Below are 13262 nucleotides of genomic sequence, written 5' to 3' on the forward strand. Positions count from 1 at the left end.
GTTTCCTCCGTAAGATTTTCCACAGCCTAACAACTTGCAATCCACACAGATTTCAGACTAACACATTCAGACTCTTCTTAATTTGTAACCCACACAAGCAGACATTTTGAAAGCTCCATTTCAGAATGAGAATAATATTTGGGGTACAACGCTATTTTTCTTCCCTGTCCCCTTTCTGGGTGCTTTTCTATTTTAAAAGAAATCTTATTATCTTAAACATTATGTTGGCAAAATATCTTAATGTGTTAACTTGTGATTAAGCTAATGAAATAGTTTCTAAAATATAAAATCATCTAAGCACATTGTGGACAACATATCCCCAAATTTCCTTTTCTGGGCAGAAAGGAACCATATGTCAAAAATACTGTGGTTGCAAATGAAGGTTCTCTTAGTTTTTTTCTTGCTCACAGTGATATCTGTATAAGTCTTGAATTCTCTAAGCTTGTTTTAAGCAAACTTGAATCTAAGCTTTCAGGGAATAATAGATTTAGGATTCTTAAGACTCTTTGGTTTTAAGGAATTTTATCACATAACAATAATTCAGAATATCAAAAAGACTATAGTATTATTAAAATGTGTGAGCTTTTTTATTTTTATTTTTTTAAGATTTTATTTATTTATTTGACAGAGAGAGACAGAGATCACAAGCTGCAGAGAGGCAGAGAGAGGGCGGGGAAAGCAGACTCCCTGCTGAGCAGAGAGCCCGATGTGGGGCTCGGGGCTGGATTCCAGGACTCTGGGATCATGACCGGAGCCCAAGGCAGACGCTTAACCGACTGAGCTACCCAGGCGCCTCAAAATGGGTGAGCTTTTTAAAAAGAGTTTATTTATTTTAGAGAGAGCCGGGAGGGGCAAGAGGGGAATGGGAGGGAGAATCTGAAGCGGACTTTCCAGAACTGTGAGATCATGATCTGAGTTGAAACCAAGAGTCAGATGCTTAACCAATGGAGCCACCCAGTCGCCCCAAAACGTATGAACGTCTTCTTCTTCTTTCTCTTCCTTTTTTTTTTTTTTTAAGATTTTATTTATTTATTTGACACAGAGAGAAGGAACACAAGCATGGGAGAGCTGGAGAGAGAGAAGCAGTTTCTCTGCTGAGCAGGGAGCCCAGTGTGCGGCTCAGAGGAAGGCAGACGCTTTAATGACTGAACCACTCAGGTGCCCCAATGTGTGAACGTTTTAAGATGTCACACACATCTCTGTGGACTTCATATCATATCTTTAATTTTGTAAATGTTTTAAATTTGAAATGAGCACTGGAATGAGAATCAAGGGACCTAGATTCTAGTTCAGATCTGTCATAGGGAGCTGCAACCTCATTCTTCTATTTTCTTAATATCTTAATTTGGAAAGTTGGATGTTTACCATATGCTAAGATTTCTTTTAATGTGTATGAATATTGAGTCTAACCTCTGTATATTATAGCACAATCAAACACTGTTATAGCAGTGTTTCTAACCATCAACTTCTTCAAATTTTGTAGGGGGTGGGGAAGGACAGAAAGGAATTATCTCTAGGTCAGTATCCTTTAGATAATCTTTTATCAGCACAACCTAGTTTGGTATTTTCTTTTGTAATGTGTAATGTCTGACCAGGGCAGAGTGGAATAGGACTTCTATGAGAAATAAACTAGACTTTCATGAATGCAGTTCAACATGTGTTAAGGGGTTTGAGCACTCACATTATATTTGCTGCTTACTGCCATATTTTTAACTATCTTAAACCCTCAGGCCTTTCATTTTTTCTTAAGTCTTGTTGTCTCTACAGTTTTTTTTTTTTAAGATTTTATTTATTTATTTGACAGACAGAGAACACAAGTAGGCAGAGAGGCAGGCAGAGAGGCAGGCGCAGAGAGAGAGAGAGAGGAGCAGGCTCCCCACTGAGCAGAGAGCCTGATGCAGGGCTCGATCCCAGGACCCTGGGATCATGACCTGAGCCGAAGGCAGAGGCTTTAACCCACTGAGCCACCCGGGCGCCCCTGCCTCTACAGTTTTAAGATGTGTCCTTGAATAAGGAGATGTATGGACTTACCAGTAAAGACCCCATCCTTGTAAAATAGAAAGAAACTGGAATAGAGAGAGAAAAAGAGTTGCCTCCAGGACAGAAAGATCCCAGAGAGGAATGCTAACATAGTAAAATATGAACAGTGAATTGTGTTTGTTTTCTTTACCACTGAACCCCCAGCACTGAGAACAATGCCTGGGGCAAAATAGGTATACTGGTCAAATATTTGTTGAATGAGTAATGAGTTGGGAAATCATACCCTGAGGATTTTTTTCATCCTAGTCCCTCCTAATGGTTTACTGAGATCATTTAGTGATAGACTAGTTCCCTGGTATCTCCTAGACAGCTCGGTACAGATCTAGAACAAGGTGATACCAGACATATGCCTCTTTATTCCAGACAAGTCTTTGAAAAACAAGATGGTATTACATCTCAACATTTGTCTGACTTAACAGAATATTAAAGAAGAAGCTATATATCAAGACAAATTAACATTTTTCCCCCAAAATGAGTACCCTTAGAAAGAAACCAATGATATAGGATATATCAGAGAAAACAGGAATCTGATCTTCAGGCTATTAGCTGAATCAAGGTTTCTCTTTTTTAATCGTAATTTCTTATCCACCAAGTGCAAAGCTCTTCTTGACATTAATGAGAATACGAGACATACAGGGAAACCTCAAAAAGAACACATATCAGCCTAAATCATTTCTGTACTAGAGAGACTTTCTTAGAGAGATGACCTCCATGTTCTATTATTCTGACCACTGCTCAGAAACTAAGGCTGCTTTGGAACTTTCATGAGTCCTATAAAATGTCTAAATCTTGAAGTGATATGTCTTATGCGATTATAAGTAAGCCTATATAAATATAAGCAAATAATGCTAAAAATAAAATAAAAACAAAACCAAAAATAAAACATAATAATTTTCTATTGATTACATCCAAACTTTACCTAAATAAGAAGCAAGAGGCTCATTCTTTTTGGTAGACTCAACGTTAAAGGTCGTATTTTGGGGGATTATGATTTGATTAGCTTTCTGCATGACGACTGTTCCATTCCAGTCATAGGCTCCTACTGCTCCAAGCATGACCCAGTCCTTATATCCAAATAGAGAAGACAAATGATATTTAACACAATAGTAAGAACACAGCATTAACAATGAGATAGGTTCCAGTCAAAGTGCTTTACATAATTAACTCATAATTTTCATAATAACACAATAGTAACTTAACAGAGTAAGTAACTTGCCCTAAGTTATACAGTACAATTTGCCCACCGAAATGTCAATATTCCTTTGCATGGACTCTGATGCATTTTTCTTTCATCAACCACAAATGATATATTTCCTAATCTTGCCTGTCTGCTTAATTCTAGGTGCCAAGAACCCTAGGTCTTGATCATGGAATTTTAGTAAGATCTTTGAATACACTGAAACTGAGAAAAAGATATATTTCATATCATTAGCAACTATTTTTTTAGCCAGATGGATAATTACATAAGGTAGACGTCAAAATGTTTTATTCAAAATTATTAGTACAGTGTAATGAACTCTGTGAAATAACTTGTTTTCCTAGTAAGTTTGTGAAATGTCATTTTCCCATTTGGATTAGGAACATCATCACGGTAGGAATAACTGTTCAAGCCATGAACTACTAGTTGCACTTATAACGCTGATACCTGGGCACTGCTTTTGGAAGTGGAAACCTTAAAAAACAAACAAACAAACAAACAAACAAACAAACAAATTTTGTTTTCTACCGAGTGGTCAATGTACCTGTGAATAATGAGCACTGAAGCCAGTCTGAGACATTTCCATTTCAAATGAAGCTGCTGACTGGTCAGCTGTAGCTATAACAGAAAGATAAACACGTGTTAGTACAGTGTTGATTTGAAGAAGACAGAGGTCAATTACAATCTGGGCTCTTTACCAACCATAACTTCCAACATCTTCTGGGTATGTTCAGCCACACATTTCTCAACCCAAAATTCCTAGGTAGGGCTGGGTGGAGGACAGAGAAGGTTAGCAGAAGGGCCGTGTCTAAATTCTTGACTGATGGCTTCCCCACCCTTGCTGGAGAAGTTGAGAAAAATCCATTCATGCTTCTGTTCTTACACTGTAGATGCCTGGGGATGATAAGGCACTTTGGACTCAGGGGGTTAAAGGTGAAAGTACTGAAGTTGAAAACCTCTGTCTGTCCCTGACACTATGAGGATTCTGCTCGGACATTAGGCTAAACTCATCTGCTGTGTTACAGGGCTGAAATAATTTTATTCACATATCTAAAGAGGTCTCTTGACTCTACCATCCCCACCTGTATTTCCAGCAACAAATCCTCTTAGAATTCCATTATTTGATAAAGGGTGAAGAGTTCTGGGTTTGTATTTGCTCTAAATTCTGGTGGTAGATATCACTCACAAATTGGGAGGAACTTTTTGATGAGCTCTAGGCTGCATGATGTACAGTCACGTATTTTTTTTAAGAGTCTGTACCCATTTTTTATTTATTTATTTTTTTTTTAGTCAATGGTCTGTATGAGGTTCAGTAGCAAGCATTAGATCTTTTTAGCTTTCTAAGAGCTCCCTGAATCTGAAAAGTTTTTAATGAGGATATCTATGGGCAAGATTCTATACCCATTTTTAGGCTCTTTATTGAGATACAGAGATAATCAGAGCATTCCATGGAAAATGTGCTACTCTCAAAATATTCACCAACCCAAAGCCACAACCTCCTAAGGGGATTGCGGGAATGTTGATTCATTTACTTTTAGTAGGGAGTTACTGATTTATCTGGCTTTGCAAATAAGTTAAAAATAGTGCATAATTGTAACAGCCAGTCTGCCTTTTCATTGAGGCATGAGAATAATTAAATTTGTGAAATCAAACTTATTTACTTGCTATCATAAATACATCAGTGATTGCCTTTTTTAAGGACTAGGTTAAATGGGGATATCAATCTAGAATTCAAATGTATTGTTTTAATTTCATGTATGAATTATCCTCTAATTTAAATGACTGAAGGGCATTTTAAGTTTTTAAGTCCATAATGCTTTATGGTGTCTTTTTTTTTTTTTAAGATTTTATTTGTTTATTTGTTTATTTGACAGAGATCACAAGTAGACAGAGAGGCAGGCAGAGAGAGAGAGAGAGGGAAGCAGGCTCCTCGCTGAGCAGAGAGCCCGATGTGGAACTTGATCCCAGAACCCTGATACCATGACCTGAGCCGAAGGCAGCGGCTTAACTCACTGAGCCACCCAGGCGCCCTTTATGGTGTCTTTTTATTTATCTTGCAAGGCCAACTGCAAGAGAGCAGCAGCAAACACCTGCATATTTCCAGTACCTCCTCCTGATGCTGTTCTGCTTACAGCTGAGAACAGAGAGAAGGGAGCTGTGTGACGTTTTGCCTGCTGCACTGTCCTCATGGTAATAGCACCTCGCACATCTCTGAACTTCTTGCTGTCAACTCCTTCCAGGATTGTTCATGAGTACTGGGATAACCACTCACCCCACTGCTCAGCATGTGCTTAGGAATTTCAGCAATTTCCCCAACGTTTGCTGGGAAAGGGAGACAGACCATTTTCTGATTTTGATTGGTCAGGTTGGTGGCCTGTTCTCATCACTAGGTGGCGCTGTCTGTGGCAAGCAGGAATTTCATAATCCCTGCTATTTACCACCTAAAGATAAATGTTGATAGGAAGTGGACACTTCTCAAGTAACAAGGAACTGAAATCCTTTCTGCTGTCATTATGAAGAAAATCCAAAACAGGCTAGTCAAAACACTGCATTTGGTTAGGCCTGAAAGTGCAGCAGTAAAGATGTGGGAGACATTTTAATCTGAGGGCATTTAAAAAATAATTTTGCTTCTAAATATACAGACTTCTTACAGTTTCCGGGCATTCCAACATGTAATCTTTAATTCATGGTGTGGTTAGTTTAGAAGCAACACAAAAATGTAATTTAAGGAGAATTGGGCTCCTCTTCCCACAACTGCTGATGTAGGCTTCATCTCTACAAGTTCTATAAGGTTATATTTATTTGCTTACTTAAGATGAGGTTTAAAATTGAAACTGTATTATGTTTAACTATCTAATGTAACAATCATTTTCATTTAAATAGTCTTTATGGACTTTTTCTTTCCTATCATGTATCACATTATTGACTTATCAGATCACACTATTAAAAATAAAAAAGTACACAATGATTTGGAAAACTTTGTATATGCCCCTGAGACCATCAAAGCTTATGGTCTGGCCTATTAGTAAATGACACTGGGATAGCTACTGTGAGACCAAAGCCACTTAAAAGTGACTTGTGCAAAGAATGCAGGACAGCCAAGTAATTTAAAAGCAGCTGCGACTTCAGATGGATAAGTAATTCAAGTGCTCTGTTTCCAAGGGTACAGGAGAAAAGCAGACAGGGCAAAAGGGAAGCAGAGAAATGAAATCTGCATCGGCTGTAGCTGCTCATCAAATCTAAACCAAATCTGTCACTTATGGGTCATGTTCCAGTCATGAAATCAGCAGGGCGAGTCATCACCAGCATTTTTTTTAATTGAAAGAGAAGAGAGAATGAAAATGAGAAACTATCAGAGTGCTTTGTACATAATAAGAGTGATTTTGTGAAATTCTGTTTTATTCTTCTACTTATATGTATGTGCACTAGATCATGCAGAAGTGGAAAAATTTTCCCTTCTTCCATTCCAGGTTTCTTGGCTGGTTTAATAATTAACTTGACCTAAAACAGACTAGGCGAACAAAAATAAATTTATTTTCATATGGGACCCCCCAAAATATGAGATGGAAGGGCAAGTGGGGTCAATTGACTCTTATATGCCCTCCTGACCTAAGGCCTGGGATAGCTAACAGGGGACCTCAAAGGGAGGAGGGCAGTTGACAGGACATAAGAAGCACAGATGTTTAGTAATTAGAAGTTTGCCCTGCCACGCAGATAGGTCTTTCCAAGCAAAAGGTTGTCCTTAGTTATAGCTCTTTTTCTGAGCCAGGGCACTTATGTAAATTATTTTAGGTAGTTAAGGAAGAGATTAAAGTTTTTCCCCAGTCCGCTGGGTCTTGATTACCTTCAGCTCAAAATAATCTACGTGTTAAAGTGACATAGTTTGGGGTGGCCTACTTTACTCTCCTTTAGTGACCCATGATAATAAATACACTACGCCTTGTGACTCTTTCCTTTCCATATATTTTAATATGCTGTCATTGGTCAGTTTTTTGCATTTTCCTGGTCATTTGATGCTCAATCAAAGTGGTCTACCTTGTTTTACTTAATGCCTTTCTCATTTTATCTTTCTGTTCCCCATTATCAGGTCATATCAGGATGACTGACAATGTGGTTTTGAATTTCTGTGTTTAAGATGAAAGCAACAGTAGTTCCATGTGTCCTCACAAGGACAGGGTCCACTGAATTCGGATGAGGCATAAGAGTAGAATTCTCTGGAAAAAGGGAAAGAAGCATGTTCTTTTAGTCTCCACTTATCAGAGAATATGAAAAAGAGGCTTTTTTTTTTTTTTTCCAGTTTTCCCGGCATAACAATTCCAGACTTATTTTTTTTTTGTCAGGCAAGGGCTAGTTTCAAAGTAATTTGTTACTTGACATCTACCAAAGGCAGAGGAAGGAATGCCATGACTCATTATCCTCAGTAGCCAATCGTCATTGCAAAAATCAAAGAAAAAAATCTATAAAAAAGAATTATGACTTAGACAAATATAGTGAAGCAATGTTTTGCTGTTGTGGGAGTTGAGACAGAGTTCCATAAAGACCTTTAAAGTAGGCAAGAAGCAAAACAGGAGAAAATAAATGAACAACGAAGTTACTGCAAACAAGAAACAGTTCCACAGAAGCCCAGAATAACACAAACATATGAAAAAAGAAAACTTGAGCTAGTGTCCCCATTTTCTAAACCTGTGTCCCAGAAAAGGACTAACACATGCAGGCACATTTTTGTTCTGGTGAATCTACACTGACCATTGCCTACCTTCAGCCCGCTTACAAAGAGAGCTGCCGACAGACACGGTGCTATGTGAGATAGCCATCTCAGGGAAGGATTTACATAAAAGGCACTATTCCATGCTGGCTGGAATGGTGCATGAGCCATACAGTAGTAGGAATAAATACTAAAACCCCATTACACTGAGTTTACACTGTAGAGAGAACATGTAGGATTATAAGAACTAGTCATACCTTCCAAGGCAAATATTCTTTCTCCCAGAGCTTCCACAATGGTAACTAGAGCCAGTTCATCAGAGACGTTGAAGAAATGCTTCTCGGTGGGTTCACTTGCAATTGATTTGATTTCTTCCACAAATTTTTCAGTGCTTAAATTTCCTCTGTTATAGCTCCCAAGAATCTAAGACACGACAAAATGGCAAGAATGTATTTTAAATTCTATGTGTTAAATAAGGATCCCAAGCATTTCATCAATAAACAAGAGAGTGTGTAGTACCTTAATGTAATGCGGTTTTTATGTACTTCCACATTCCTGGAAGAACAATCTTCAGGATATGTAGATTCCTTAATATTAATTGTTATATACTATGATTCATGTAGGAAAATATAAAGGGCAATCTTGTATATTTGTGGAAGTTTCTTCTCTTGCATTTCTGTGTCCCTGTTTAGGAAAAGCTCTATCTTTTTTTTTTTAATTTAATTTAAAAAAATTTTTATAAACATATAATGTATTATTATCCCCAGGTGTACAGGTCTGTGAATCGCCAGGTTTACACACTTCACAGCACTCACCATAGCACACACCTTCCCCAATGTCCATAACCCCACCACCCTTTCCCGACCCCCCTCCCCCCAGCAACCCTCAGTTTGTCTTGTGAGATTGAGAGTCTTTTATGGTTTGTCTCCCTCCCGATCCCATCTTGTTTCATTTATTCTTTTCCTACACCTCAAAACTTCCACGTTGCATCTCCACTTCCTCATATCAGGGAGATCATAAGATGGTTGTCTTTCTCTGATTGACTTATTTCACTAAGCATGATACCCTCTAGGAACAGCTCTATCTTTAAAGTCTGACAATTCAAAAGTAAGTTACGGTTTCTGAATGTCTCTGGTATTATTCCAGCCCATGCCTCCGCCATTTGCTGGCAAAATCAATTAGCAAGTGAGTTACTTGATCTTGAAGAGGCAGTTCTTCCTGATAATCTTACCGAGAGGCAGTCCCACACATATATTTTTTAAACAGATGATAAAATAGATAGTAATCTAACTTGGCAATCTAGAAAATAAACAATCAGGAGATTCCTGTTTGAAACCAAATGCTCAAGACAGGGACACCCCTCCCCACCCCACACCCTTTTTTATAGAGAAGAAAGGCAGGAGTTATCTGTTATAGTTCACTGTAATTATTTAGATGTCTTAGCAGGTTTTCTCAAACACCTATTTTATTTTTTAAGTAAGGTTTACTGAAATATAACTTATATACAGTAAAACTCACCCTTTTTAGTTATACAATTCTGAGTTTTGACAAACCCACACAGTTGTGTTACTACCACTTCAAGAGGTAAAACATTTTTCTTTTTTTTTTTTTTTTAAGATTTTGTTTATTTATTTGACAGAGAGAGAGATCACAAGAAGGTAGAGAGGCAGGCAGAGAGAGAGGAGGAAGCAGGCTCCCCGCTATGCAGAGAGCCCGATGCGGGGCTCGACCCCAGGACCCTGAGACCCTGACCGGAACTGAAGGCAAAGGCTTTAACCCATTGAGTCACCCAGGCACCCCAAGATGTAGAACATTTCTATCAGTGTCCCCTCTTGCCCCTTTGTAGTCAATCTCTTCCAACCCCTAACTCTTACAAACCTCAATATATTTTCTGTCCTTAAGGCTTTGCTTTTTCCAGAATGTTATATTTATGGATTCATATAGCATGTAGTCTTTTGTGCCTGACTCCTTTTATTTGCAGAATGCTTCTGAGAATCATTCATGTTGTCCCATGTATAAGAAGTACAGGATTTTTTTATTGCTAGTAGGGTTCCATTGGGTAGATGCACCCAAATTGGAAACAAACCAAATGTCCATATAAAGTATGGGACAAATTGTGATAGATTAATACAATGTATATTAAAAAAATGAATGACTGATGCACAATATATCATGGGCAATCATTATGTTGGGTGAAAAGTTAAACACAAAAGAGTATATACTATATGATTTCATTTACATAAAATAGAATAGGCTACTTAAGCTGTGGCGGTCTAAGTCACACCAGTGGTTACTACAGAAGTGAGTATTAAAAATATGGACGTATAGGGAACTTTCTGGGGGGTGATGGAAATGTTCTGTATCTTGATTGAGGTATCAGTCACATGGGTGTATGCAATTATCTAAACTCATTAATTTGTTTACTTTGTACATAATTTTCACATTGAAATTCTGCATTTCATTGTATGTGTTAATTAAAAAAACAAATGAACTTTGATGGCTTATAATAATATGGATGAATCTTAGCAATATTAAATTTTAAACGTCTTAAAATACTATATGCAATATGACACACTTTTTATAAAGTTAAAAAAAGGAAGACTTGGAATTTTTTTTTAACTATGTATAGATACCAAGAGATTAGAAAAGCACAACAAGAGATGAGTATAGTATTTGGGCTGATGGTTATCAGGTAGAGGATGCCAGGTGGTGAATGTAGTCAGGCCCATAGACAGTTATACTGGATACTTAAAATATGTATACAGGTATAATAATAAACATGGAAACCTATAAAGTGGGCCATGCTTTCACAAATGATGAGGTCTCCTAAACCAAGGATCATGATTAATTCAATTCTGTGCTCCTGGAATCCAAAAAACAAAGATAAGATCTTCAACTTTGTACTATTGCTTATTTTTAGAATAATCTACTCCTTGGGGACAAGAAAAGTCATGACCTCCAGCGACCATGAAGCTACTGGAAATTTCTAGCTTCACTTTCCATTTTTAAATCATGACATAGATTTGTCTAGCATCGTTAAACTGAGACTCTAGGGTGCCTTCAAAGTCCCACTGCAACACAGACCTGCAGTAGTCCCCAAACACAGTTCAGCATTATGGACTGGGTGGATCCTGGACACAAGGCGGGGCTGGCACAGGTGGAGGCACCAGTCAGTCCTGGTCCTCACTGGATCCCCCTCCCACAGACACCTGCCTCTCTCCTCTGAGAACCCATTTCCCCCCCGACCTGCCACTGTCCTTAAGCTGCTTGTTCTAGGCATCTGCATGGATAAATGTCAGATTCAAAGTGGTAGATTTTAAAACTGGTATTTTTATTAAGAAGGATACAACTTTTCACTTATAGTTAGAAAAAAGCTAAAATTACTGTTTTAGGTGTTGCGATTTATGATCTACCACATACTTGTTTTTTTGAATCATAAAATGTATGAGGATTTAGATTCATAACTGAATCATTAAAATGTACCCTAAATGTTAAAATGTGAGCACAAGAGTTGTGTGCCAGGTAGTAAGGCCGGAATTCAGATAGTAGCTCTGGATTTGTCCTTAGTGAGAAAGTGCTGGGGGATTTATTCCTGGTTTCTCCCCCTGGCTTGACTCACACCCTCACCCCATTCCCACGGAATACCCGAGAGGAGTCTCGAGCAATATCGCCTATCAGCACACAGAGGTCTTCACTGAGGCCCTTGCCTGTTCTTTAGTTCCACATCTACCTGTAAAATGCGTTCATGAGGCACAATGTGAAGAACTTTGTGCTACTTTGAAAAAGTGGGCAATTTAGGAAAACTGGAGCTGGCTCTAAGAAAATCAGTACACTATTTGGGTAACTTTTGATTTTGAACCTAACTCTATACTACTTGTCCAGGTTTAGGTAGAAAGGTCAGGGTCAGGAGTCTGAAAAATTGCACCAAAACACAAAAACTCAGACCCTGTCTACTTGGCTAAAAAGCAAATGACAACCATCAGAAATGGTTATATTTGAACGGAGACCACTGGTGCTTTTCCCACTTTAGCTACTTGATGGTGGAAGAGAGTTAATGGAAATGAATGTAGAGAATTGTCCAGATTAGGGAGTGAAAACTCAAGGTCCACTTGCTCTTATTACATTGAACAAATTCTCTCTTATACTTAAAAACAATTAAGATGGTTGCCTTATAGTTGAGTATTTCCCCACATCTAGATGGACATGCCCCAGGGAAAGCACAGAAAAGGCAGGAAACAGTCTCCAGCCTCCAGAGCCTCCATCACACCTATGTGTCCATTTCAGGATCACTGGGTTCTTGCCCAACACCTCACTCAACACCCTGTATTCTCACATACTGTTAGGTTCCTCTTTTGTCAGCAGCTTTGCTATACATGGATTTCTTTTAGATTCATACAAATTCAACCTCATGTGAAGCTCTCTGGGTACCCATTGTTTCACTTAATTTATCTTAGAAGTTTTTGACATCCTGGGCTGGAAAGTCACCATCTTTCCCCCTTAGTCCCTGTTGAACATATTCTAGATTCACTGTCACATTGACAAGTAAACTTCCATTTCACTTATGAAGTGACGCATTTGAAAATACACATAAAAATTGTAAAGATGTTTGGACCATGCTTGGTTGAGATTCTTAATTGTGATGTAAATGTTATCAGACACTTAGTGCTCCATGTGAACTTGGATAAAGTTCAATGGGAAAAATGCCCAAGTGACATTCTTAAATAATAAAACATAAATGGAGCATGAGAGTATGTATTTTGAAGGAGATATAAGAGGAAAATATTCCTAGGAAGTACTGTGACTTGCATCCAGTTTGAACTATTTTGTATTACAGAATAAGAAACGAAAACGGAAATGTATTTTGAACCTTCACCCAAGGATCCAGTGTTTGCAGAAACATTATTTTCTATGAATGAGAAGAATACAAAATAATACTTATAAATCACTTCTGTTTCACTTTGTACAAATATGTCAAGCCCCGGCATTTGGTATTCTGTTAATATTTACCTCAGGTAGACAGAATTGAAGTTCCCTTGAGGCAGATGTGTCAAATGTAAAGTGTGTAATACATTTACATGTACTACTGTGTCTTTTGTGTGCAAATGAATGAAATGCTAAAATACTTTCTAACTTCTCTTATTTTCATGTGAATGCTGTAAATGATCACATTTCAGAGTCATTATAATCCCAGCCATTATCATCTAAGAATAGAATATGAATGTAAAACAGTTTCCTGCTGGCAATGTCTAGTATCCTCAGGTAACAGAATACAGACCATGTAGAATACATACCAGTTTAGGACCCTCACCAAATCTGAGA

General features: G+C 38.0%; 1 protein-coding gene across 2 annotated transcripts in view; it reads right to left on the reverse strand.

Moving 5' to 3' along the window:
* The window catches only part of ITGA1 (integrin subunit alpha 1), a 165284-nt gene that overhangs the window by 50524 nt on the left and 101498 nt on the right, over positions 1-13262 (reverse strand). For both annotated transcript variants that reach the window (XM_032337429.1, XM_032337430.1), the window contains exons 9-11: positions 8201-8366; positions 3783-3856; positions 2960-3104 (exon numbers count right to left, since the gene is read on the reverse strand). In XM_032337429.1, the coding sequence (XP_032193320.1) occupies positions 2960-3104; positions 3783-3856; positions 8201-8366 (385 nt within the window). The remainder of the gene's footprint in view (positions 1-2959; positions 3105-3782; positions 3857-8200; positions 8367-13262) is intronic.

This window comes from Mustela erminea, chromosome 3, assembly GCF_009829155.1.
Source record: "Mustela erminea isolate mMusErm1 chromosome 3, mMusErm1.Pri, whole genome shotgun sequence".
NCBI classification, from domain to species: Eukaryota; Metazoa; Chordata; class Mammalia; order Carnivora; family Mustelidae; genus Mustela; species Mustela erminea.